Source organism: Ictidomys tridecemlineatus, chromosome 5 (assembly GCF_052094955.1).
Source record: "Ictidomys tridecemlineatus isolate mIctTri1 chromosome 5, mIctTri1.hap1, whole genome shotgun sequence".
NCBI lineage: Eukaryota > Metazoa > Chordata > Mammalia > Rodentia > Sciuridae > Ictidomys > Ictidomys tridecemlineatus.
The window spans coordinates 38057762-38082090 of record NC_135481.1 but is presented as its reverse complement, the minus strand read 5'-3'; the positions used below and the strand labels follow the sequence as shown (position 1 = coordinate 38082090).

Sequence of the window (24329 nt, the reverse complement as noted above, 5' to 3'; positions counted from 1 at the left end):
GATGACTAACTTGTCCCAGTGTGCCCAGGACCTTCTCCATTTTTATATTGAAATTTCCCCATCTTAAGTATCACCTCAGTCCAAAGTAAGTTGATTTTTACTCTAAAATTTAGTAAGTTGGACCCAATTCACCATAGATCCAGTTGTCCTAGATTCCATAAGAAGACAAGAAATTCTTTAGGCCTCCTGACTTATGACACATTGGCCCGTCCAGTGACTACCAGCGCTCTGCATTGGCGTTGAGGTTTATCAAGGACTTGTCCTACCTATAAAAGTGGGCTTTGTTAGCACATGTGGAGCCTAGCTTGTGACTTCTGCAGGCAGGTGGCCTGGGTTTGGATCCTGGCTCCACTCCTGCTGGCTTTGTGCCCTTGAGCAAGTGATTTTGCCACCTCCAACCTCAGAACCTAATTCCTCGGAAGAGTACTTAGCTTCACTGGGCTGTTGTGAAAATTAAATGGGAAAAATGCAAATGCTCAGAAATGTTGAGCCATTTTTATGGTTTCATGGTGAGCTTGGTTTTGTCCATGTTCAGACATATTTATGGAGTGATCTTGCCTCTTTCTTGCTCTGTCATTATTGTATGGTGACCCTGTAAGACATTGGTGCTCTTAGAAAGTACTTTTGTTCATCAGGAGGGTACCATGGCCAGCAGCCAGGGCCAGTTCAGCTCCCAGCAGACCAAGTAAGAAGAAGCTTCTCTTCCTTTTTCACTCCTGAATTTCATCACTGATAACATGGAGATAATAACACTGCCTAACATATTAGGCAGCTGGAAGAATGAAGAGAAATAACATAAAATGTCTTGCATAAAATAAAACACAAATGCCAATAAATTCTATCAGTGTTGTTAAAAATGAATTTGTGAGGATTGGGGATATAGCTCAGTTGGTAGAGTGCTTGCCTCACATGCACAAGGCCCTGGGTTCAATCCCCTGCACCACAAAAAAAAAAAAAAAAAGAGTGGAAAAAGAATAGAATATAAGACAAAACTCACATGGTTATCTCAATAGACACACAAAAAAATCACTTGACAAAATTTCATACCTTTCATGATTAAAAAAAAACCTCACTCAACAAATTAGAAATATAAGGGAAAATTCTCCATCTGATAAAGAACTTGTAAGAAAAACCCACAGCTAAATGGTGAAAGACTTAATGCCTTCATCCCATATCAGGAACAAAACAAGAATGTCTGTTCCTGCCACATTCATTCAATACTGCTGGAGGTTCCAGTCATTTAGGAAAGAAAAATAATAATAAAAGGCATTCAGATCAGAAAAAAAGAAGAAGTGAAACCTTCTCCATTTGCAGATGACATGGAAAGTTCTAAGGAATATAAGAAAGTATGAGAGCTAGGAAGCAAGTTCAGCAGGATTACAAAATACAAAATCAATATACAAAAATGAAATGTGCTTCTAGAGCATAGCAATGAACAATCTGAAAAAGAAATGAAGTAGACAGTTCTATTTGTAATCCATCAATAATAAAATACTTAAGAATAAACTTGAATGAGTGCAAGACTTTATACTGAATGGGAGGGGGCAGGTGTGTGTGTGTGTGTGTGAGAGAGAGGGGCGGGTGGGGAGGGAGGGAGAGAGAGAGAGATTGATTCCTAGTGCCTAAAGCCATCCCAAATCCATCCTGCTCAGGAATTAAAGTAACTACTTGTGAAAGCTTGTCTGGTATGACCAGCTCCTCTACACACTGGCCTAGTAGAGTTTCTTTCTACTTCCTCTTGAGCTAGCTGTGAACATGAGGGAGAATGGTGGGTGGGATGCAGCCTGCCCTGAACAGGACCTGAGTGAGGTAGCCCCGGCCTAGGAGAGCTGAGAACTTCAGCCAGAGAGCTGTGGCTACGGCCAGCTTGCAGACTGGGTTAAGCTCCCAGCCTTCAGAGGGTCAGAATGTAGCCCTCGGAGTCTTGGAGTTCCTGAGCAGTCTTACATCTGTGCGTTTGAAGGCCTGGCCTCAGGGGCCCTGCGCTTCAGAACAGTCCTCAAGGCCTGCAGGATGGCAGCCTGGCTGTTCTGCACATTGTAGTCACTGAGCCTCAGCAGACCATCGAAGTCTTCCTTCTTGTAGGTCATGTTGCACAGGGCATAGGGGGAGGTGTCCTTGGTGACATCCACTTGGCCAGCAGGGATCTCTGCAGGGCTGCGCTTGACACCTGCCCAGGGGTAGAAGGGGCATCAGGAGAAGGACCAGAGGCCTTTACAGCTGGCCAGAACTAAGCCTTGAATAGGATATAGTGGAGGGCTGCTTTTTCCCCAGTTCTCTGTGCCTTTTGCCCAAAAATATCAATGTAAATGGTAGAATGCTATTTTTAAGTATGAGGAGTTTCCTGCTCCCAAATTCTCTGTAGCATGACACTTCTTCCACTATTCAGGCAGCTCCACAGTACAGCTCTGTGTTGCTTCTGGGTAAGGTGGAAACAGCCAGAACGAGAAAGTCAATTAGGTTAAAAAATGGTGGAAACTAATAGAGCTTTGGCTTTGTAAGAACCAGCCTTTGTTGAGAGAGAAAATTTCTCTAGAATTCCAAGATGTGGGCTGAACATGTTAAGAATAAAGCTGGGAGATTTAGAATTATGGTGGGAACTAAAAATTTGGGTATAACCCACTGAGACAGAAATTTGATTTTCCCACCCAAAGGAAATAAACTCTGACAAGTTGATGGGAGGAGGAAATAAAAGTGTGATAAGTGTTTAGATTTGGAGGCCATTGAGGAGAAGAAGCCCAGTTTCCTGAGAAAGGGCCTCAGCCTGGGCTGCCCAGCATAAAAAAGAGGACAAGTGACCTATGCTCCCAGCTACTGCCCGGAGCAGGACTAGAGGAGTTCAGGGGTATCTATAGGTACTGGGGGAAGAGGAGGCTAAAGGAGCCTGGGGTCATGACTCTAAGGAAATCTGCACAGTGACATGAGGATGCTGCGGGGATGTGAGTGTCAGCCACCAAGGCCAGAGGTATCTATCCAAGGCCTTGAGCCTTTTCAGGGCAGACTTTCTTCCCTCTCCCCTGGTGACTGGGGCAGGGCCTCAAGGGGCCAGGCTGCTTGGCTGGTAGAGGAAAGGCCATCTCACCAGGAGCTGAGTAGTCCTTGAAGGAAACATTGACCAGTGGGAAATGCAGCAAGACAGGGGCCTCGGGGCAGGTGGGGTCTGAGAAGAGGTAACACTCTTTGGGTTGGAGTTGGTCCTCAGGGCTGAGCTCCACATGGGGGAAGGGCAGCCCCCGGGCCTTGCAGTACAGCTCCGACTGCTGCAGCGCCTGGAGGAACAGAGGGCAGCTCAGAGAACCCATCAACCCACATCACCAGTCATCCAGCTGGTTCTGTCCTGCTCATGGCCCAGCTAAGCTGCATGTGCCTCAGAGAGAGTCTGAGGATTCTAGGGGTTCAAATCTTTGGGTGGGATGTAGACCCAGCATCTTCTACCTCCATTTGGATTGCTACTGTTGGATTATTCAAGTCCCAGAGCCTAGAGGACTTCAGTAGGTGACCTACATATGCATACCAGCATTACCAAGTCCCCAGGGGAGGTGGGGTTGCATGTGGAGATGCCCAGTTTCTCCTCCTAGCTCTGTCCAGTTATTTTTCTTTGGTGTGGTGATATTTGACCCATGCAGGCGTCCTGGGAGCCCAGGACCCCATCACCACTGCAGTCCTTCCCCACTCAGGACCCTGGAAGGACTTGTGGGTTACAGCTTGCTACCTCTCCCTTCCTTGGTGTAGGGCAGTAGCTCAATGGCCTTGCTGCTTGCCCCTGGATCTTGGCTTGGTTGGACAAAGGGTCTTGGGTCCCCAGGGGGCAACCAGAAGCACCTCGAAGGGTGAGTTTAGGGAGCAGTTGAAGGAGAGTATGAGGTTCATCTTGCGACCGGGCCGGAGTAAGGAAGGAAAGCTGGTGTTGATGAAGTAGGCCGGGTCCACCAGGCAGAGCTGGGGTTCCTGGGGGGTCAGTCGACTGGGGATGGGGTCTAGCTGGAAGTCTGGTGAGAAAGGCAGTGACAGTCAGAGGCAGCCACCCTGCTACAGTAGCCCACCAACAACATTCACCTCCATGTCCCTTCCTTATATCTGGTGTCACTCCCTGAATGCACATGCCACCCCAGCCTTTCCCAAGACCTCTCAATGGGATCTTCTCCAGACTACAGACCAGAAGTGGATGCTGTGACCCCCAAGCATCTTTCAGTCAACAACCATGGCCCATCCTCACCCAGGAGTCCAACTTTGTTATGTTCCTTACCTGACCAGGTGGAGAAGCCTTTCTGGTTGCAGTAGTCCCGGTGCAGCTGGAGGCCATGGAGGAAGTTGGCCTCACACTGGTGGAGTGGCCTGTTAGTCAGGAAGCCCTTAAATGCCTGGGCCAGTGCTGATCCAGACTTCAGCCAGGAGGACTCCATCCATGAGGAGGTTGCAGAGGAGGCTACAGGTGCCTTCTCTGCAGCCAGAGGAACAAACATTACTCCGCTGAGAGGCCTGGAAATGTCCAGCTCTTCTTCCCCCAAGGCACTCCATCCCCTCAACCATATCTAAAGGGAAGCAGCCTCATCCTGGGCTTCCCTCAGTGTCCCCTCTCCTACCTACGTTCTGGATCTTGTCCTTAATGTGCTGCTTCCAGTCCCCCTCAGAGCAGGTGAGGCCATACCAGGTGTCCAGCAAGTTTAGGGAAAAAATATTGCTCCAGATACCTGAAGACCAAACCCACAGAGAGGTTAGCTTTTAGGCACCTGCTCCCTGTCTTTTCCACCTGGAAGCCAGCGGTCCGCACTCTTGAGTGTAGATGGAAAATGGGATCTGGAAAAAGGCTTTTCTTCCAATGGCTTTTCTTCCCCACTGCCCAACCCCTGCCCCTCACCCTGGGGCTCTGCCCAGACCTGAGCTGCAGGATTTATGTCCAGGAAGAAACCTGCAGAGTGACCATTCCTTACCTTCTAGAAAGCAGATCTGGGACTCAGGGAGCCTCTTCATCAGTTGCCCCATGAAGAACTTGGAACCAAAGAGCTCAGGAGGGATAAAACCTCCATACTTCAGGAATCCGACCTCATAGGGGGAGAACTCAACCCACTCTAATGTGGCAGGAAGGAGAGGCAGAAATATGAGTTGTGTGGGTTGAGGGAGGCCGAGTTCTGGCAGGGGTCAAAGATATTGCCCCTTGGCATGCCTCAGCCTTCCTCCTGACTGGCACCAACTCAGGAAACATGAGGAATGCAGACTCCTAGGTTAACCGGCCCCATCCTACCCCATCTGCATGTTCAAACACCAGACCCACCCAAGGCCAGGGAGCACCCCAGGCAGACTCTTGGGCCTACTAGCACCACCACCCTTCCAGAGGCTGGTACAATCTGCACAGAAGTTTCTAGATTGAATTCTCTGGGGATTCTCAGGGTGCAGAGGATTTGGGGAGTGTGAGTGTTGGAGGATGGAGTGAATAGGACTGTACCCTTGAATTCGAAGGTATCCAGATTGTTCTCTTTGACATTGAGGCTCAAGTAAAGAGGTAGAGGGTTCTGACCCCGCTCCAGTGCTGTTCTCTGTCCTGACAGCTTCTGATCCACAACCTGGGATTGGAGGACATGAGGACCCAAGTGAGGGTGGGAGCACCCTGAAAGCAGCAACTCTACCAGGACAAGGGCAGGACAGGAACACAGGCTGGGGGTGAGGAGGTGGCTGCTTCACTGGGATTTGGGAGGAATGGTGGGTATGTGCACCCAGTTCCCATTCCTGTCCCCATGTCCTCATCAGGCCCATATGCAAGGTGGCCATGTAGGGCTCTGCAGGTTGTGTACTGCCTATCTCCCAGGAGGGCCGTTCCCGGAAGACTATAATGACAACCGTCCTTCTCCCCACACCCTGTGCCTCCTGGTCTTTATGGATTTATGAATGGAGCAGAAGTGAATACTGACACAAAGACACACACATGTATGCATGCACACATTGCTTTCCAGAAAGCACACCACAATCCCCTTTTAGTACACACTGAGCTATGCCAGGGGACTTGCTGCCCTTTTAGGGTTCAAGTTTCAGCCCTTCCCAGATATTTTCCTGGCATTCCTGCCTCCTCCTCCTCCTCCTCTTCCTCCTCCTCCTCCTCTCCTGCTTTGTTTGCACAGCATGAGGTTGTACCCTGTGGTTTATTCCTGCCTTCTGTTTCTAACCCTCTCTTTAATAAAATGCCAAGCTCTGTCACTGATGGCAAAGACCATGGCTTGCTTTTGGGGGGAGCCCCCACAGAGCCTCCTTGAGTTCTAGGGATACAGAAAGTTCACATTCTATTCAGAGATGTACATGGGGCTCCTCTCAAACTCCCTCAAGGTGAAAGGTGAATGGTGGCAGCTGCCCAGAACCCTGCCTTGACAAGAATGGTACTGCCACAGATGAGGCCGGGGCTGTTGGCCCTGGGCTGTTTTGGACAGGATGGCACATGTCATCCCTGCCTTAGGCTTTTTAGTGTAGAAGGGTGTTGAGACCTAAGAAGCTCCCAACCTACCATACCAGCCCTTATATCCAAATTTACTTATAAAGCAGGTTAAACACATAGCTTGACGGGCCTGTATGAGAATCAGTCTATCAGAAGTCACTTCAGAATTTATCTTTTTAAAAAACCTCCCCAAGGGATTCTGATGATCAGTGAGATTGAGTCCCAAGAGTCTAGCCCAGCCTACCCAATAAGAAGTCTCCTTCCCATAAGTGTGGCAAAAATCTAGCACAAGTAGTGTCTTTCCTCCTTCCTGATAGTCCTCTGTCACTTGACAAAAGCACTCATGTGTCAACTCATGCATCTTTCCCCCAGTTCTTCAGTGGTACCCAATATAACTTGAGTTATAGAGGGAATCCACAGAACAATCCCCAAACAGGGCCTGAGCTCCTGCTGTAGGTGATGCTATCTCAACAACATCAATAAGTCAGTGCTGCAGAGTGAATGTGTCCAGGTGATTGGGAGGGTAAGAGTTGACTAACATCAGCAATTTCCCTTCTCAATGTCTTTTTTGTTTTGCAATACTGGGAATTGAACTCAAGGCCTTGTACATGCAAGGCAAGTGTTCTACTACCACCACTGAGCTACATCCCCAATCTTTTTTCAAATTTGATTTTGAGACAGGGTCTTACCAAGTTTCCCAGGATGACCTCCAAATTTCAATCCTCTTGCCTTAGCCTCCTGAGTAGCTGGGGTCTAGCTGTGTAGCAGCATCAGCTTCAATGTCTATCTATTTATTTATGGTATTGAGTTTTGAACCCAGAGGTGCTTTACTACTAAACTATATCCCCAACTCTTTCTATTTTTTATTTTGAGGAAGGGTCTTTCTAAGTTGCTGAGGCTTAAACTTTAGATACTCCTACCTTAGCCTCCTGAGGCTGAGATTTCAGGCATGCACATTCTTGCCAGCTTAATGTCTTTTTATTTAGCAATACTGTTTATTGCTCTTTTTATATGTATAATGAGGGGGGAAATGGCTTTTTACTACAGTTTCACAATTTCTGCCCTAGAGAAAGTTTTGGGAAAGGGTAAGCAACCCTTACACCTACTAAAACAGCACCAAGGATACCCTGTGATAGTTACAACTAAGCTGCATAGGATTTTTGGTCTCTAGCCCCATAGTTTCCAAGTAAGTATCCCCAATGCTGCAGAACATCATTCTGACAACTCAAGGTACCCACTGGAAATGGTGGTGCTTGGTAATATGTTGATCTGGTTTAGGCAGTGTACATAGTAAACTAAAGGGTGTGTAAAATTTTTTGTTGAGGATTGCAGAAAAATATGTAAAAACCTCTTCACTCAGGAGAAGATAGGAGAAAAACTAGGAGTTTCTCCTTTAGAATGGTAAGAAGCTTCTAAGCAGTTCAAGACTTGCCAGCAAAAAATAAAGGAAAAAAATCTAAAGAGGTAGTTTGAATGAGGGCACACACCTGTAATCCGGCAACTCGGGAGGCTGAGACAGGAGGATTGCAAGTCCAAGGAAAACCTCAGCAATTTGGCAAGGTCCTAAGTAACTTAGCAAAATCCTGTCTTAAAATAAAAGATAAAAGGGGCTGGGGATGCAGCTTAGTGGTATAGAACCCCTGGATTCAATCCCCAGTACCCCCCTACACACACACATATAACTAGTTTGAAATGCACTGATTATAACTGGTATGTGTGTGTCGGGGGTGGACTAGGTATCAAAGTCTGGCTTTGCACATACTAGGCGAGCACTCTACCTCTGAGCTACACCCCCAGCATAACTGGTACATTTTTGTAGTAGATTGTTATAAGAACTGAACCAATATTTTAGACATAAGTAGAATGACAAGTTCATTCTGAGTAATGTTTCAAGATATGATACTTCCCTAATAATACTTGATATTAATGAAATTGGGATTTGTCTTGAAAGAAGTTTTTCTGATATTTCACAATGACTTCTCATACTTAGATTAGTATATTATAGAGGTAATAAATAACTGCCTTTCTCTAAAGACTTATAAAAATTAGAAATCAATGCTAAAATTGTCTGAATAAAACATTATTTTAAGAATCATAAATGGCTGGACATGGTGGTACATATCTATAATCCCAGCAACTCAGGAATCTGAGGCAGGGGGATCACAAATTTGAGGCTAGCCTCAGTAATTTAGTGAGGCCCTAAGCAACTTAGTGAAACTCTGTCTGAAAATAAAAAGTAAAAAGGGCTGGGATGTGACTCAGTGGTAAAACACCCCTGGGTTCAATCCCCAGTACCAAAACAAACAAACAAGAATATATTATAATAAATTATCATTAAGAGGTAAAACATGATAGCTAAGAAAATAAAGGAAACAATAAATTGAAAAACTTTTATATGGGGACAAAATTTTAAGCAGCATAGGTGCTCATTTCAAAAAATACATACATGGTCAATAATGTCACAGGGGTTTTTATTCTTGTGAACAATAAAGAATGAAATAAATTTTGTCTTTTTGAAAATGACTATAAACCTTTTACATAAAACCACACATTAAGACATTGCTAGAGGATCAAGTGGTGATTAAGTAGAAATCCTCTTTATAGCCTGGGATCATACTAAATTTCCTAGCCCCTTGTGAAGTGAGCTGTTAAAACAAGCTTCTCCTCATTATAGTAATTAGTTGTTGCCGGCAGGCAGAAAATTCAGTCAATAAAACACCTTCAGGGCTGGGTTATAGCTCAGTGGTAGAGCAGTTGCTTAACATGTGTGAGGCACTGGATTCGATCCTCAGCACCATGTACAAATAAATAAAATAAGGTATTATGTCCACCTACAACTAAAAAAAAAAAGTTAAAACAAAACAAAAAAAAACCTTCAAAGCTGAATATGAGCGGGAGCAGGGGTGCACACCTGAAATCTCAGCTACTTGGGAAGTTAAGGTAGGAGGATCACAAGTTTAAGGCCAGCCTGGGCAACTTAACGAGACTCCATCCCAAAATAAATTAATTAATAAATAAATAGAACTGGGAAGCTGAGTGCATTGGTACACTCCTATAATCCCAGCAGCTGGGGAGACTGAGGCAGGGGGATCACAAGTTCAAATCCAGCCTCAGCAACTTAGCGAGACCCTAAGCAACTCAACGATACCCTATCTCAAAATTTAAAATAAATAAATAAGGGCTGGGGATTTGGCTCAGTGGTAGAATGCTTGCCTGGCATACATGAGGCCTTGGGCTTAATCCCCAGCACACACAATAAAAACAAAACAAAACAAAAATCTGAATATGAATCTTAAACAATAGATCCAAAGAAGACATAGAATATTAATAAAATAAAAAATATTTCAAGTAATTATTTTGGTGTTATAAATCCAATGCTGTGTCAACCAAAATCCCAGCAACATTTATCATGAAACTTGATTAACTATTTATTTTATGTAGTAATAAGAGCAAAGGGCCAAGGGTAGCCAAGATAATTCTAAAGAAAAACCAAGGTGCCAGGGGTAAATTTTCCCTAGTAAATACCAAGATTTATCAGAAAGTTACAATAGTTGAGTCAGGGTGCTATTGGCATAGGGATAGATAATAAGTCCTATGAGAATGGAATAGAGAGCTCAGGACGAGTCCTATGATTATAGGAACCCGATGTGACAGAAGTCTTAATGCCAATGATGGGAGGGGAAAAATCAGTACACAAAACTGGGGGTGTTTGGATCCATCTGAAATAAAGTGGGCCCTGTCCCTATAACACTTAAATTTTGGTTGAATTCAAGTCCTATTTGTAAGAAACAGATCTTCAAAACTTATATTAGGCCAGGTGTGGCAGCACATGCCTGTAATCCTAGCCACTTGGGAGCCTGAGGCAGGAGGATCATAAGTTTAGGTCAACCCTGGACAACTTAGTGAGACCCTGTCTCCAAATAAAATTAAAAGGGTTAGGGATGTGGCTCAGTAGTAAAGTCTCCTGGGTTCAAATCCAGTACCCCCCAAAAAATATGGAAGAATATGAATATCCAGAATACTGAAAAAATTCTAAAGATGATATTAAAAATAGAAAATTGGAAAAGGATTTTAGGAGACAATTTATGGAAGAGGAACCCAAATGATAAATAGACTTGAAAATATGATGTGTCACTAAAAGTCAAGCAAATGCAAAAGTACACTGAAGTTTGCTTTTACACCCATAGATGAAAAAAAAAAAATCTAAGTCTGAAGAAGAGGTAGAGAAAACGGAACTAATATACACAGATAGTGGGGCTATGAATTAAAACCACTCTTTTGTAGAACAATCTAGCACAGCTAGGAGAGATGAAGGTATACAGACTCAATGTTTCTATAGTTCAACTGCTGGATATATATCTTAGAGTCTTAGAGAATCTCTAACATATCTGTATAAGGATTCTTGTACACAGTTGTTCACTCAAATAATATTGTGCTTTCTTAAGGGTACATGTATTAAAGTCATATGTAATAAAAGAATGTATAATAAAAGTATATTAAATATATGTGATTATATAATAGACTAAAGTATATGAACTATAGATATGCATGTGATGACGTGATGGTGTGGGAGGGAAATGGGATGGGGGAGGGGACATGGGGTTTCAACTCTATCTGTAACATTTCATTTCTTAGGTTGGTTGGTGAGATCCTGCATATTCATTATATTGTTCTGTGCTTCCTTCATTTTCTTAGGTGTGAAGACTTAAATAATAAATATTTATATAAATATTGATATTTGCATACTAAATATTTTTTAAAATAACAAAAGAATGGTTTGTAGTTTCTAAGCAACATTGTGCTTGCCGCTGAGAATAAAATTTAAAGAAAAAAATTGAAGTGACTTCATTTCCTTCTTTCTGCTATTAATATCCTTGACAGTTCCCTTTTCTTCTGTGGTGCTGGCAATTGATCCCGAGGGCCTTGTGCATGCTAAGCCCAGGCTCTACAGGCGCCTGTCCCCAGTCAGTTTACTTTTTGTTTTGCATATTAAAAGACACTTTTGTCTTTTAGTTGTTTCTAGTCCATTTGAAACTTTTTTCAGATAATTATATGTGATAAAACAGAAATGTAAAAGAATAATTAAATTTTAATAATTGTATCAGTTAATGGGAGATCCAGCAGTTAACTTATTAAATTCTTCTGGAAGAAACATTGTGGTCCAAAATTTATATGTTCAGTTTTGTCTTGATGTTGTTAGGATACTAGTAAAGACATATAAGAGCTAACCCTTTAGTGCTTACTTTATGCCAAGATGCCATTGAGTGCTCACAACACACCCAAGAGAAAAAATACTGTTCTCATTTCCACTGTACAGAGAAAACAGACAGAGGTTAAGTGATTTGCCTAATGATACACAGAAAGTAAAATACACTTAAATTAGAACCCAGGGAATCTGGTTCAAAAGTCTGTGCTTTTAACTCTATCTGAAGATAAGGAAAAATGATAACATTTCATATTGCAGTATAAATTTTTAAAAAGTGGTTCTAGAAATCTTATTGTCTCAAAACAATGCAAAAGTTTTGTTTGCTTAACTGACCCTGACTTATCCCCAGACCTTAGGAGGTCCAGAAATTTCTGCTACATGGCAGTTAATTGAAGAAAAGTCTAACTCAGAAAGGTAGCATTCCAAAGTTGAAAAGATACTGACACAGGATGTGATTCCCAGATTCTTTAAGAAATGCCCACATCCCGGGTTGGGGTTGTGACTCAGTGGTACAGTACTCGCCTAGCATATGCAAGGCCCTGGGTTCGATCCTCAGCACCACATAAAAATAAATAAATAAAATAAAGGTATTGTGTCTAACCACAACTAAAAAATAAATATTAAAAAAAAAAAAGAAATGCCTGCACCCACTCTGCCCATCTGGGCATGTGATCTACCTGGCCATGCAGCATGGACTCCAGCACCAGGGCCCACAGGTCCACAATTGTGGTGGAGTGGCCCTGCTCAGCCCGCAGCTGCAGCTCTCTGCGATAGATCTCCAGGCGCTCTGGGGAGAAGGCTGACAGCTTGCTCTTGGTCAGATGTTCCCGGACATGGCTGATGGGTCCCTCAAGGTCCTTTTGCGACCACTCAGGATCCCAGTACAGGTGGGCCATTGCCCTAGGAGAACAAGGGGCAAGACAATGCTGGGACCCAGAATGGGGCACTACAGCTCTTCCTTCCCACCCTCTATATACTCCCAGCACCTTGCTCCTACTGCCAAGGATCTGCAAATTTGGAAATGTTTTATCAGGGATTTCTCTTCTTCTAGATCAATGATGATGAATATTAATATGACGTGAACGATACATATGTAATTAATTAACATTTCTTCTTTCTTTCTTTATCTTTTTTCTTGTATAGTGCTGGCTGATGATGGAACCCAGAGTTTCGCACATGCTAAGTAAGCACTTTACCACTGAGCCACACCCCAACCCCATAGGTAGTTTTAAATTTCTTAAAAAAGTATAAATAAACCAGTAAAAATTAATTTTAATAATTCAATATATGCAAAAAGTATTATTTCAAAGTGTAAGTTGATTATGGATAAGTTATTTATATAATTTATGTTTTTTCAAGACAAATCTTCAAATGCAGTATATATTTTGTATTTGTAACATCCAAATTTTGGATGTGTTACAAATATGAAATGTTTTCTGTTTCTGTGGAACTAGGGATTGAACCAGGGGCCTACTCACATGTGAGGCAAGGTTTCTACTACTGAGCTACATCCACAGCCCCATCCTAATTTGAACCAGCCTTATTTCAAGAAGTCAATAACCATATATGGCTAGTGACTACCATGTTGGTCAGCACTAGACACCCCTCCCATCTTCAGACCTATCCTCAAGCCCTTTGAGAATTTGCTTGTCAACAGCTGTCATCTAAACTCCCCGGAAGTTTATTCCTATTTTCCTCCTCAAAGTCACATTTCTTTTTCTTTTTTAGTTGTAGATGGACACAATACCTTTATTTTATTTTTAAGTGGTGCTGAGGATCGAACCCAGTGCCTCATGCATGCTAGGCAAGTGCTCTACCTCAGAGCCACAACCCCAGGCCCTCAAAGTCATATTTTAATGAGACTCAAGGAGGTGAACTTCTAACATCATAGGAAGGATGAGGGGTCAGGGAGACAATGCTATCTTCAGGTCAAACAGCATCTCTTAACCTCAGTTTTCTCATCTCTATCACATATGAGCAAGAAGAGAAACTACCTCAAAAAGTGTTATGTGTACTAACCCAGGTAATAACTATGAAACCTAAAAAAGATCCACCAACTTGGAGCTCCTGGCATGTGTCAAGCATTAGGTTAAATGTTTTACATGGCTGTCTATTCCAATTCTATGGCATATGCACACCCATTTTGGACTAAGCCAACTAAGAATAAGAAGAAAGAAGTTGTTCAAGAGTGCCCAAGCCTGTATGTGGGATTGCCAAGATCAAACCCAGCTCCTACTGGATCAGCAACCTTCCAGTGCCTTGGTAGCATCTAGGAGGGGCCTCCTGCATCTCCCTCCGCTACATGACAGCACTTCCATATACATCTGTCTCTACCTTTTAAAAAAGCTGAGGGATCCCTGTCACATCTTACTACTGATGATCATACTACTCATACCCACTTGGCATTCCCATATATAGGCTACTTCTGGGGGCTGGGATAGTAGCTCAGTAGCAGGGCATTTTCCCGGCACGTGTAAGGCACTGGGTTGGATCCTCAGCACCACATAAAAATAAATAAATAAAATAAAGGTATTGTATCCATCTACAACTACAAAACAACAACAACAACAAAAAGACTCCTCTAGCATCCACTCAGCCTCCCTCTGGGACCTGGCCACCTCTGCTGTTCCAGCCCCCATTGCCCTTACCATGTAGCACCTGATATGCCACTGAGGTAGGTCACACAGTCCAGGAGACCCAGCTTCTGCAGAGCCAATAGGTGGCCGTAGAGGGAGGTCATGGCACGGGTCCCTCCTCCTTCAGCCATGATGCCCACAACAGGGACCTGGAACAGAGATATAGATTAGTTTAACAACAACAAGGATGATGTGCCTCCTTCCTTACCCAGGAATCCACCCTGCTCCCTGTCTTCAGGGAGGGGGCCTTGTGTTCATGGACCACTGGAGTCAGGGTTAGAGCTAGGGCAAACCCTTACCCAAGAAGGGACAGCTTTCAGCCCAGGTCAGAGTCCTATGGAGCAAGAACCCTGGCACTTAGGCATGGCCCACATCTCCCCCCACACCCGCACTATCCATTCTCTAGTACTGGATTATCTGTAGGGGGCATAGGAATCAGGTACTACTTTAAGGCCAGTCCAGAGTATGTGCATCCACATCTCTCCTATACCCCCAAACCTCATCCTCCTGCAGGTCTCTGTCCAACTGCAGGGCCTGCTTCAGGGCCTTGGCCACCACTTGCTTCCTCCTGCTCAGGAAGGCCTCTTCCTCAGCACACAGATCGAAGCCCAGGCGAACAGGCAGTTCCTTAGGGCTAGAGCAGTGCAGGATCCGGGGGTCAGAGGAACCATCCATGGCTCAATTACTGCTTGACTATCTCCACAATGAGCTGCCAAATAATCTCTCTGCTCCAACCCCAAGATCCACAGCATTCCCCTTCCCTCACTGCCCCCACAGATTTGAATGCCCCTCACCAGCTGTCTGCCTTGAGCTGCAACCTCACTCCTGGAGCCTGAAATCAAAGCAAGAGACCCTGCTTAGAATATCCCAGATCTTGAGCCAGACATGGTATCCCCTGGGGTCTTGGGCTCTTTCAACTTCATTCAACTGGCACTTCCAATCCAGTTGAGGCAACTTACATTTGTTGTAGGAACATTGATGGTCACCTCTTTCCCTATGGCCAAGGACTTCAAGGGCACAGTGAGGTGCCCAGATGAGTTGTCCGAATTCGATCCACTACTTCTGGAACTCTGGAGGGAAACATTCATTCATTTGTTCATTCATTCATTCACTCATTTGATAATTCTGAGTATCTAACTGCAAACAAGATAGCCTAAGCCCCTCTCTGATAATATAAAACTAGTAACAATTATAATTACTAATATTTATAAAATAATCATGGCTAGTTGGGTTTGGTGGTGCATGCCTGTAATCCCAGTGACTTGGGAGACCGAGGAAGGAGGATCACAAGTTTGAGATCAGTCTCGGCAACTTAGCAAGACCCTGACTCAAAATAAACAATAAAAAGGCCTATGGATGTGGCTCATTGGTTAAGCACTCTGGAATCAATCCCTGGTACCAAATCATCATCATTATCATCATCATTGTCATCATAGATAATATTTAGTGCAAAGGCATTGGTCTCACTGAATCACATTTAGAATTTTATAAAGAAACAGGCAATGAACTAATGTTAATGAGTGTTGTGAAGGACATAAGCAGTGTGATATGATGTAACCAAACGTGGGGTCTGTTTGAGGTGGGGAGTCAAGGAGGGATCCTCTGAAGAGGTGCAATTTGAACTGAGATATGAAGGAGGAGGAGAGGGTGGAGGCCACCCCCTTGGATGGAACCAGAGGAAGACAGGGAAAGCATGTGGCATGTTGGGAAAGGAAGAGGAAACAAGTATGGCTGGAGGATCATGAACAAAGGGAACATGGAACAAAATAAGACAGCAGAGGTGGGCAGGGGCCAGGCTGCGCAGGGCCTTGTGGACCTACACATCAAATTTTATTCTAAGAAAATAGAAAAGTCACCGGAGGGTTCAAAGACTGACATGCTGTAGTAGTCTCCAGTCCCTGCGAATCCTCACTGTCTTCCAAGGATCGGGTGCCTAACTGGGAAAGGCCGACAAGGTCACAGGGGGCCTGGCTTTGGCAGGAGGAAGGCCAGGAATAACTGGAGCTGGCTAAAGGCTGGAGTTGTCAGGAGAATTGGAGAGTGGAGACCCACCCTCAGGTGCCCACTCAGCTCTGCATCTTGGGCTGCCAGGTAGTGGAAGCGGAAGGCAGGGGCTGTGCCCAGGGTGGATGTCTGTGTGTCCTCATATGACCCCTTCAGCACCAGCTCCAATTCCAGTTTGTCCTGTCCTAGGGAGAGAGTGAGCGGTTAGCATATGGGGAACAAGAGCCTGGAACCAGCTAGGACCTGGGAAACCAGCAACACTGGTTGGGTATGGCAGAGTCCAGGAGGCTGGAACGTGGTAAGCAGGATTCTGAAAAGGGTCCTCTTGGGCCTGCTGGACCTCACAACCCCCATGGGATTCCCACATCCTGTGACATGTTCTCATTCAGTTCAGTGGCTCATCTCCCCCCCAGAGGAGACACGCTGCCCTCCTGTGGTCAAGAAGGCAGAGGCACGCTCTATTCTTGCTCAATCCTGCCCTCTGCAGTTCTCCCTGTGTGTCTGTCTCTCTGACACTCCCTCTCCAGCCCTCCTCGGTACCATGTTCCCGGCAGAGTCCAGACCTGGTTCCAAGCAGATCTTACCTGCAGTCAGTGCTGTACTCCCCGCTCTGTCCAGGCAGATATTCAAGCATGACAGCTCTCGGGCCTGGGGCAGACCACATCATGGGCAGGAGCTCTGCAGGGTAAACTGAGGCCTCCTCAACCTCAACCCTCTAAGCCCCACTGTCTTAAATCCAATACACACTAACAAGAAGAGGGGTTGGCATGAGCCTGGAAACAGGAGCCTTTCACTCCCTCTCAGATCTGTTGCAACTGCTCAGCCTGAAGTTCCACAGCAGCCAGGAGACCTCCACCCCACCTCAGCTCTCCTGACTTTATGGAAATTATGGAACCCCTGAAAGCCCCCAGCTCCCAGGCACAGGTCCTTCTTCTCTGTTTCTCTGCAGCCTTGACCTGGCGGCTGTCTTCCACTACAACAACTCCCAAGTAGCGCATGTAGACACAGGCCACGGGATGACCAGTGGGGTGATGAAGAAACACTGAACCCAGGAGTGACTAGAATGCCTCCTGTCATCACTGAAGGGACTTGCCCTGGCATTTTGTCGTTAAGCACCCTGGCAATGGCCCTGCCCATCCTTGTGATTGGCCCTCTCCCTAGAATTGCTGAATTTACCAACCCACTGTTGGGTTCTGGCACCCAGAGAATGGGAAGTTACCATAGGTATGACTTCATGTTAGTGTGTACTCTTTAAAAAAGTCATCTAGTTCATCAAACTGACACTTGCACACATTTGAGGGTGAGAGCCTCCTTAGATTTTGTGCCAAGGCACCATCTCTGATCCTAGGACTCTAGCTTCCAGTTCCTTTCCAGGGCTGCCAGGCTGAGGTCACAGAGTAGAGAACTTCTCATGAGGAACTCGCCACCTTGTGGTCCTTCCTGTCCACTGCACTCTGGTGAGCTTGCTGCTGGGAAAGAGGGAACCAGGACCCTCCCAGGTCTCCAGAAGGAGTTGACTGACCTGATTGCCTAGGTTGGAAGCACACTATACTGGAAACTCCCTCTGAATCTCAGTGACCTCAAAATTGACAACCTGAAGGTGGGCCTGGCTTGCAGGATTTCACCAGGACTTCCAGGGAAGAACTCTGACTCTGTCTTAAGAACTTGGAGTTCATTACATGACTAAACGCCTTCAGAAAGTACCTAAAATTTCCCCTACAATCCCTCAACCATTAAATCTTGGACCAAAACCTCCTCTCAGCAGAGCCCACCTCCCCGCTCTCCATGTGACCTTTAGCTCCAGGTGACCACTGTCTCCAAGCCACATGGCCCCAGGTGACCATCTAGCTGAGAGGCTGGGGATGGTCTACTACAAGCCCTGCCCCTGCCTTGTTCCTTCTCAGCCACACCCTGCCCCCTGCTATCGGGCCCCTTTCCTAAGCCCGGGGAAGGTGGTTACCACAAGGACATTGTTGGTGATGAGGTTTTCTGGATAGCTGGACCTAGAAAAGTCAAACCATTTAGAGTCTGGCCTCGCAAAGGCAAAAGCATCCTGAGTTGGTTCTCCCTGGTTGCCGAGAATCCCCCCTCCCCATGTGAGTTCTCCCAGGGTGATGCTGCAGGCTCTTAAATCCTGGCTAAGATTTAGGGTGATGGAGAGAGCCCTCTGCAGAATGGAAGGTGAGAGGAAAGAGCAGGCCAAGGGAAATTTGGGCTTTCTGTCCTCAATTCTCTAGGACCACTTTGGAAGGGATGAGGAGATGAGGGGCGACTGGGCTGGACAGATCAAGAGGGTCTGAGTCAGGGCCATTTCCCTGAATAGAGGGGTCCTCAGCCACTCTCTGGAAATATTGCTCACATTTTTTCTATCAGGAACTCCACATCCAACTCTTCCTGTCTCTGAAATCAAAGAGGATGAGCAAGTCAGGAACATATTATAGTTGACAACCATCTCGAGCAGCCTCTAAGGGGAGCATGCTTTTACAATTATTTCCAACTTACAAGGGAGGAAACTGAGGATAGGGCAAGAAGGGCTCCTTGCTCACGTAATCTACAATAGTAAGTCTGTAGAACAGGTCTCCCTCTCTTCTGGGTCCCCAAGCTTTAGGCCAGGCTGAAGAGGAAGACAAGGAACATGGCCAAAGGAGGATTGAAGATGTCCAGGCCTAATTCTTCTTCCTCTTGAGGAGACCCCGGAACTTTGCACTTCCCTATCCCAAGCCTGCTGCAGGAAGAGCCTCAAGACCTTCACAGAGCAGGCCCTGGGCTCCATGAGCAGGAGTGATGGAAGTGCCCTGAGGTGGTTGCACTGAGCTGTGTTTTGAGAGATGTAGCAAATTCACCTCCCAAACCTTCCTCCCAGATGACTAAAGCTCCTGAATTGGGTAATTCAATCTGCAACTGCACAGCTAAAGTGGTTCCTTTTCTACTAAAATGCAAATATTTCTGGGAGATTGTTTACATTTTTTTATAGATGAGTTCAACCTAGCAACATTCCTTAGGTGGGAGGAATTGAACAACTTCCTCAGTTTGGAGCTAGAAGAAGTGGATCTCATCCTGAACTCCCCACCCACCTGGGGATCCAGGGAGAAGGTTTTCCTGAGCAGCTTGCCAGGGAGGACTTCTGAGACATCATAGAAAACCTTAAAGCAGACGTCATCCTTCGTGATTAAGTCTTCATCACAGATACTCAGCTCTAGAACATTCTAGGGGCCCAAAAGAACAACTTAGCGTATTATCTACTCATAGCACCAAGAGCTCACATAGAGCTGTAAAACTTAAAAGAAGTATAAGGAATTCAAGCAAAGTTCCTGATTTCCCCCTCTTAATCTTTATTTTTATTTTAAAAAATCAAATTCTATCAAGAAACTCTCTCCCCACTCTGGTTCCCTGTGTACCTAAGGCAAGTTCCTGCAGGCAATGTGCCTATAGTCCACAATGCAGTGCCTCCTTTAACCCAACAGCAACCCCTTTAGGAGGGGCACTGACTGTCTCACAACATAGATGGGCTTAGAGAGGATCAGCAGTTTGCTGGTTTATCCTGTAGCCGGGGGTAGAAGGACTGTTCATTTTTTCATACATTCTCTCACCTACAGCACAAACAGACGGGGGCACAAAGACACTATCCTTCCCAGAGTTTCCCTGCATGAGCTCTGGAGGAGATATGCTTTACCCCAAGAACCCTCCCTGCAGAAGGAGGGGTCTAGCCTGTCTGCAAGTGACTGGCAAAAAGAGTACCATCGCCTTTACCTTGACCTGACTCTGGATAAGGAAACTGAAGGTCTCATTCCATACAGGATGACTGGAGTTGGTGACTGTTTTGGTCTTGAACTTTGTTCCAGGAACGGTTGGCAGCTGCAGGATCACATATGGGTCTGCCTCACTCACTGCCAATGTCAAGAGAACCATCAGAAGAGAGAGAAGTCCTCACATCCTTTTCCAGGGGGCCTTGCCAGATTCCTACTAAGACCCCAGTGGCTGCTGTGGGCTGCTCAGCCCAACCCTTAGGTACTTGTCTGGTCCTTTCTCAAGGCGACCCATCCTCCCTGCACCCTTGGGAGCCCAGGAGAGACTCACACAGGTCATGTCCACGCAGCCGCCGAGCCTCCAGGACAGTCACAGTGAGCTGCCAGCAGGCTGAGGCCTCCCCCTGGAGAGAAATATCAAACTACTGAGTCTCTCCTGCTCATTCTGTTACTCAAATCAGGAGCTGCTGTGCTGCCCAAGTCCCTGGCTTCAGACACATTCCCACCAATCTTCCCATACTTGGTGATGCTGCCAGACTGCCAGACCTTCTGGAAACATCCTCTTGGGACCAGATAACCTTTGTCTACCATTGTCCTGGAGCTAATGGTTCTGGATTGCAGCTTACAGGGAACAGCAGACCACCTTGGTGGCAGTTTGTGGGATCGTTTCTTCCCTTTAGGAATAGGATTTCAAGTGTAGAGGACAAAGCAAGGGCCAAGGAGCAGCCACCTCACTGATCAGTTTGGGGTTAGCCACACCCAGAGCTCCCAGGGAAGACAGCCCTTTGGTGAAGAACATGACCTGCCTCCCAGCATCCTGCCCTCAGCCCTCTGGACAGGAATTAGGCCAGTGTCTCAAAGGAGGCTGAGACCTGGAGCCCAGTGGCTTGTGATATCTACTGGGACTAACAGGGAGCTCAGCCTATCTGTGCTTTCTTGGGTGTGAATTAGGCAACTCCAAGAGCATCAGGCACAGTGAGAAGTAGGTGTTGTGGGTGAAGGGTCATTGTGTATGAAGATGCTCAGGAGGCCACATAGGGCCTAAGAAATGCCCAAGTGATGAGGGAAAAGAAAATGAGTGGGCAGAACATGGAGGGGCAAAAAAGATGAGCAGCAAATGGGTGGCAAGAAGAAAAGCAGAGGGCAGAAGGGCACGGCTGAGGCTGGCACTGCTAGGTTTAGGGGATCTCGAGTTTCTTTATCCTGGTGTTCAGCGGCCTATGTCTGGGCACCCTGCACTGACCTCTGATTGTTAGGCCTCACAAGTTGAGGTAATTCAAACAGGCCTGGCAGGACTGTGGGCTGACCCCAAGGAAGGTCATTGGCCTTGCATCATCCTAATAAGGAGTCTGACCAAGAGGATCAACTCTTCACTGTTTGACCTCAGCAGGAAGAGTCTACCCAGGAAAGGCCCTTAGAATGGGCATCACCTGCCCAGGGGAATCTACAGGTCTGCCCCCAGCCAGGAAGGGACTCTGCAGGGCCACAGGTGATAGGACCTCAATGGGTACCACTCGCATGGAGGCATATGAAATGGTAAGCCCTGGAGATGTACAATGTGGTAGCCCTGAAAGAGAACCCACTGAAGTTCCCTATGTCAAGAAAATCCCAGGCTGAGACTCCTGCCACTCAGTGGGCTCTGCCACCAGGGTAGACCTATACTAAGTAAGGAGGACCCTTATCTCCTCACTCCCACCCCTTCTATTCCTACCCAAGGGAGGCAGATGCAGCATGGTACCTCTATGTGAACAGGTGGCATTGGGTGGCAGGGAAACAGTGGTATGGAGAAACCAAAGCTGGATCCTGACTGTGTTCCACAACTGGCCCCACTTCCTGCCTAAAGCTGGTCTCCATGCCCACAGGAACTAATCCTTGCATGGATGCTGCCATCTAGGAATTAGCTCTGTGCCATGAGGACCCCACTCTCTGTTTCCCACAGAGAACCATAAAGGACAATGGGCTGCAGCAGAGCATCTCCTGACTCTGGCCCTGCCCTCGAATCTTCCCTCTCCCACTCCATGCTGAATGTCCCTGTCATTTCAGCAGAGCACATGTGATCCCCCAGCAAGGTAGACTCATTTCTCTCTTCTTGGGGTTTAACTCCAGTGACACCAGCAACATTTCAACCCCATGGGCTTTAAGGCAGAGGTGTAACTGGAAGGGATTTATGACATTTTAGACACTCGGTTCCATTCCCCATTTGCCTGCCACAGAGAAGGTCATGACTGAGATGATCCTAGGGCCCTGCTGAAACTCCAACACAGAGGAAGGACACAGGTAGCCAGACCTCACTTCCCAGCTCCTTCCGCGAGGCCAAGACTCCACAAGTCCACAGCCTGTGGGCTGCTCTAAAGCTATTTGGAGCTACTGAGAAGTGTCCTCTTTGCTTGATTTCCAGCCAATAAGTCACCATCCCCAATTTTAGTATTATTGTCCATTTCTTCCTCCAATCACTAAGTTTCTTAACCTCAGAAAGCCCCACACCCCAGGGGGTTATTCTCCTTGGGTGAAGCCCCAACTTTCTTCACCTCTGTGACCATTGCTAAGATTGTGACAATAATTACAATGACTGGTCCTCCCTAGAAAGGCCCAGGAGCCATGTTTGCCAGGAAGTTTTGTGAGAGGCTCAGCACTGACCCCTGCCCATGGTGATGGTGTGGCTCAAGGGAGCTTGAATGGGTTGAGCCCTTGCAGAATAGGGTGCCTAGTATCTGTGACCATAATCCTAAGTGTTTGGCAAGAATAGAGAATGAGCAGTCCTGTCCTTTTCAACTGCTGGACCTCAGTGACTGGGGGAAATATGAAGGAGGCTGGAGAGCAGATGATGGACACTGTGGGCAGAGCCCTGGGCCCTATATCTTTCGGAGTCATGCTGAGTTGACTCTCCCAGACCACACAGAGGCATGTCCCAGAACAAGTTCCTGGTTCCCAGCCTTCTCTGCCAGCCAAACTGCTGCCACCAGTGTGGGCTCCAGGCCCCCCATTCCAGGAAAAAGGTCAGTGAAACTATGCCTGGGTCTCACTTGCCAAGGGGGTTTACAACCTGTGTGTTGAGGACCTGGTCTTACGGACCCAGTCCTAAGAACACCAACAAGAAGTAAGGTGCTTCCCAGGAATAAGGCAGACTCCCAGATTCTCTAGTCTGGGGCTTTTGCTTTTATCTCTAGGGCTAGACCCAGAGCAGGTTGGGGGATGGGGTGGTGAGTGGGGAGGGGGGATGAGGTGGGGGGGTGGGGAGATGAGCTGGAAGGATGGCATTTCAGAAACTTCCATAGCTGGCTGTTCTGAGACATGGGGATCCTGATGGGAAATAGTGATGGAGTTGGGGCTTACTGGGCCCACCTCCACCCTGAAGACTTTGGTTCCCGAGGCCCCATAAGAATGTTTCCACTGATACATGTCTTGGGGAAAGATCCTCCAGACCTCAGGATGGAGCAATGGATATTGTTGTTCAGTGATAGGGTACTCTCACTATCTCACTCAAGATTCCATGGGTCCAGGCTGCCCTGACCAAGTCTTTCCCAGGAGCCCCAGTCAGGAGCTATTTGTCTAGATACAACTCAGTCCTGGGTCTCAGGACCAAAGTGAGAAGCAGCCCATCAAGGTCTGGGAATTAGGCAAAGGATTTTGGACAATGACCTTGGCACATTTAGCCTGCCTTATAATCACTGTTACAAGGGGAAACCTGAGGAACCAATCCTATTGGCCTTGGTCCCTGGAAAAAGATGAGTGATCTAGACTGAGGGGAAGCACATGGTGGGGCCGAGCAAGCAGTCTCTAGGCCACTTTGGCCTCCTGCCACCTCCCAGTTCTTGGACCCAATAAATAATCAGCAGTGGATGGGGATTTGGGCTCTCTGAAAATCTAAGACACACAGGGTGATCCAAGGGCATCAGCCAGTTCTGGGAAGTCCATTGGCCTAAGACAGTAGACTCTGAGCCTGGTAGCTCACCCTTGTAACATGTAGCCACTGTTCTCTGATGTGGAGCATATGCATCTGGGAGGAGAAAGAGAAGGGACCAATGGTGCTACTGCCTGCCTGGTCACTCATGGTAGAGAAGGGAGGTTCTGCTGGCCAAGCCTCTGCTTCTATGGTGCTGCTCACCAACTCACACACTCCACATCCCCAAGCACAGACACTCGCACCTTCTATCTCAGTCTACACAGAAGCCAGAGCCACCCTGCTTTCAGAATGCACAATGGCCCCTGGCCCTATTCTGACTGGTGCCCATGGGCTCAGCAAATACCACTACCTGGTGAGGATGGTCAGGTCGTCCCTCAGGTGACAGACTCTCCATGCCAATCCTTTCAACTCC

General features: G+C 46.5%; 1 protein-coding gene across 1 annotated transcript; it reads right to left on the bottom strand.

Annotated features, from left to right (window-relative positions):
- Positions 1-1436: 1436 nt before the first annotated feature.
- Positions 1437-24329, bottom strand: Pla2g4d (phospholipase A2 group IVD). Its single transcript, XM_005316912.3, has 20 exons — positions 24267-24329; positions 20345-20417; positions 20018-20154; positions 19342-19473; positions 18627-18667; positions 18228-18270; positions 16852-16915; positions 16316-16452; positions 15223-15333; positions 15058-15095; positions 14762-14897; positions 14276-14412; positions 12305-12527; positions 5444-5561; positions 4932-5069; positions 4584-4691; positions 4247-4441; positions 3823-3989; positions 3083-3269; positions 1437-2170 (listed from the first exon to the last, which is right to left on the bottom strand). Exons 1-20 carry the CDS (start codon positions 24309-24311, stop codon positions 1944-1946), a joined length of 2457 nt encoding a protein of 818 aa, XP_005316969.2. The 5' UTR covers positions 24312-24329; the 3' UTR covers positions 1437-1943.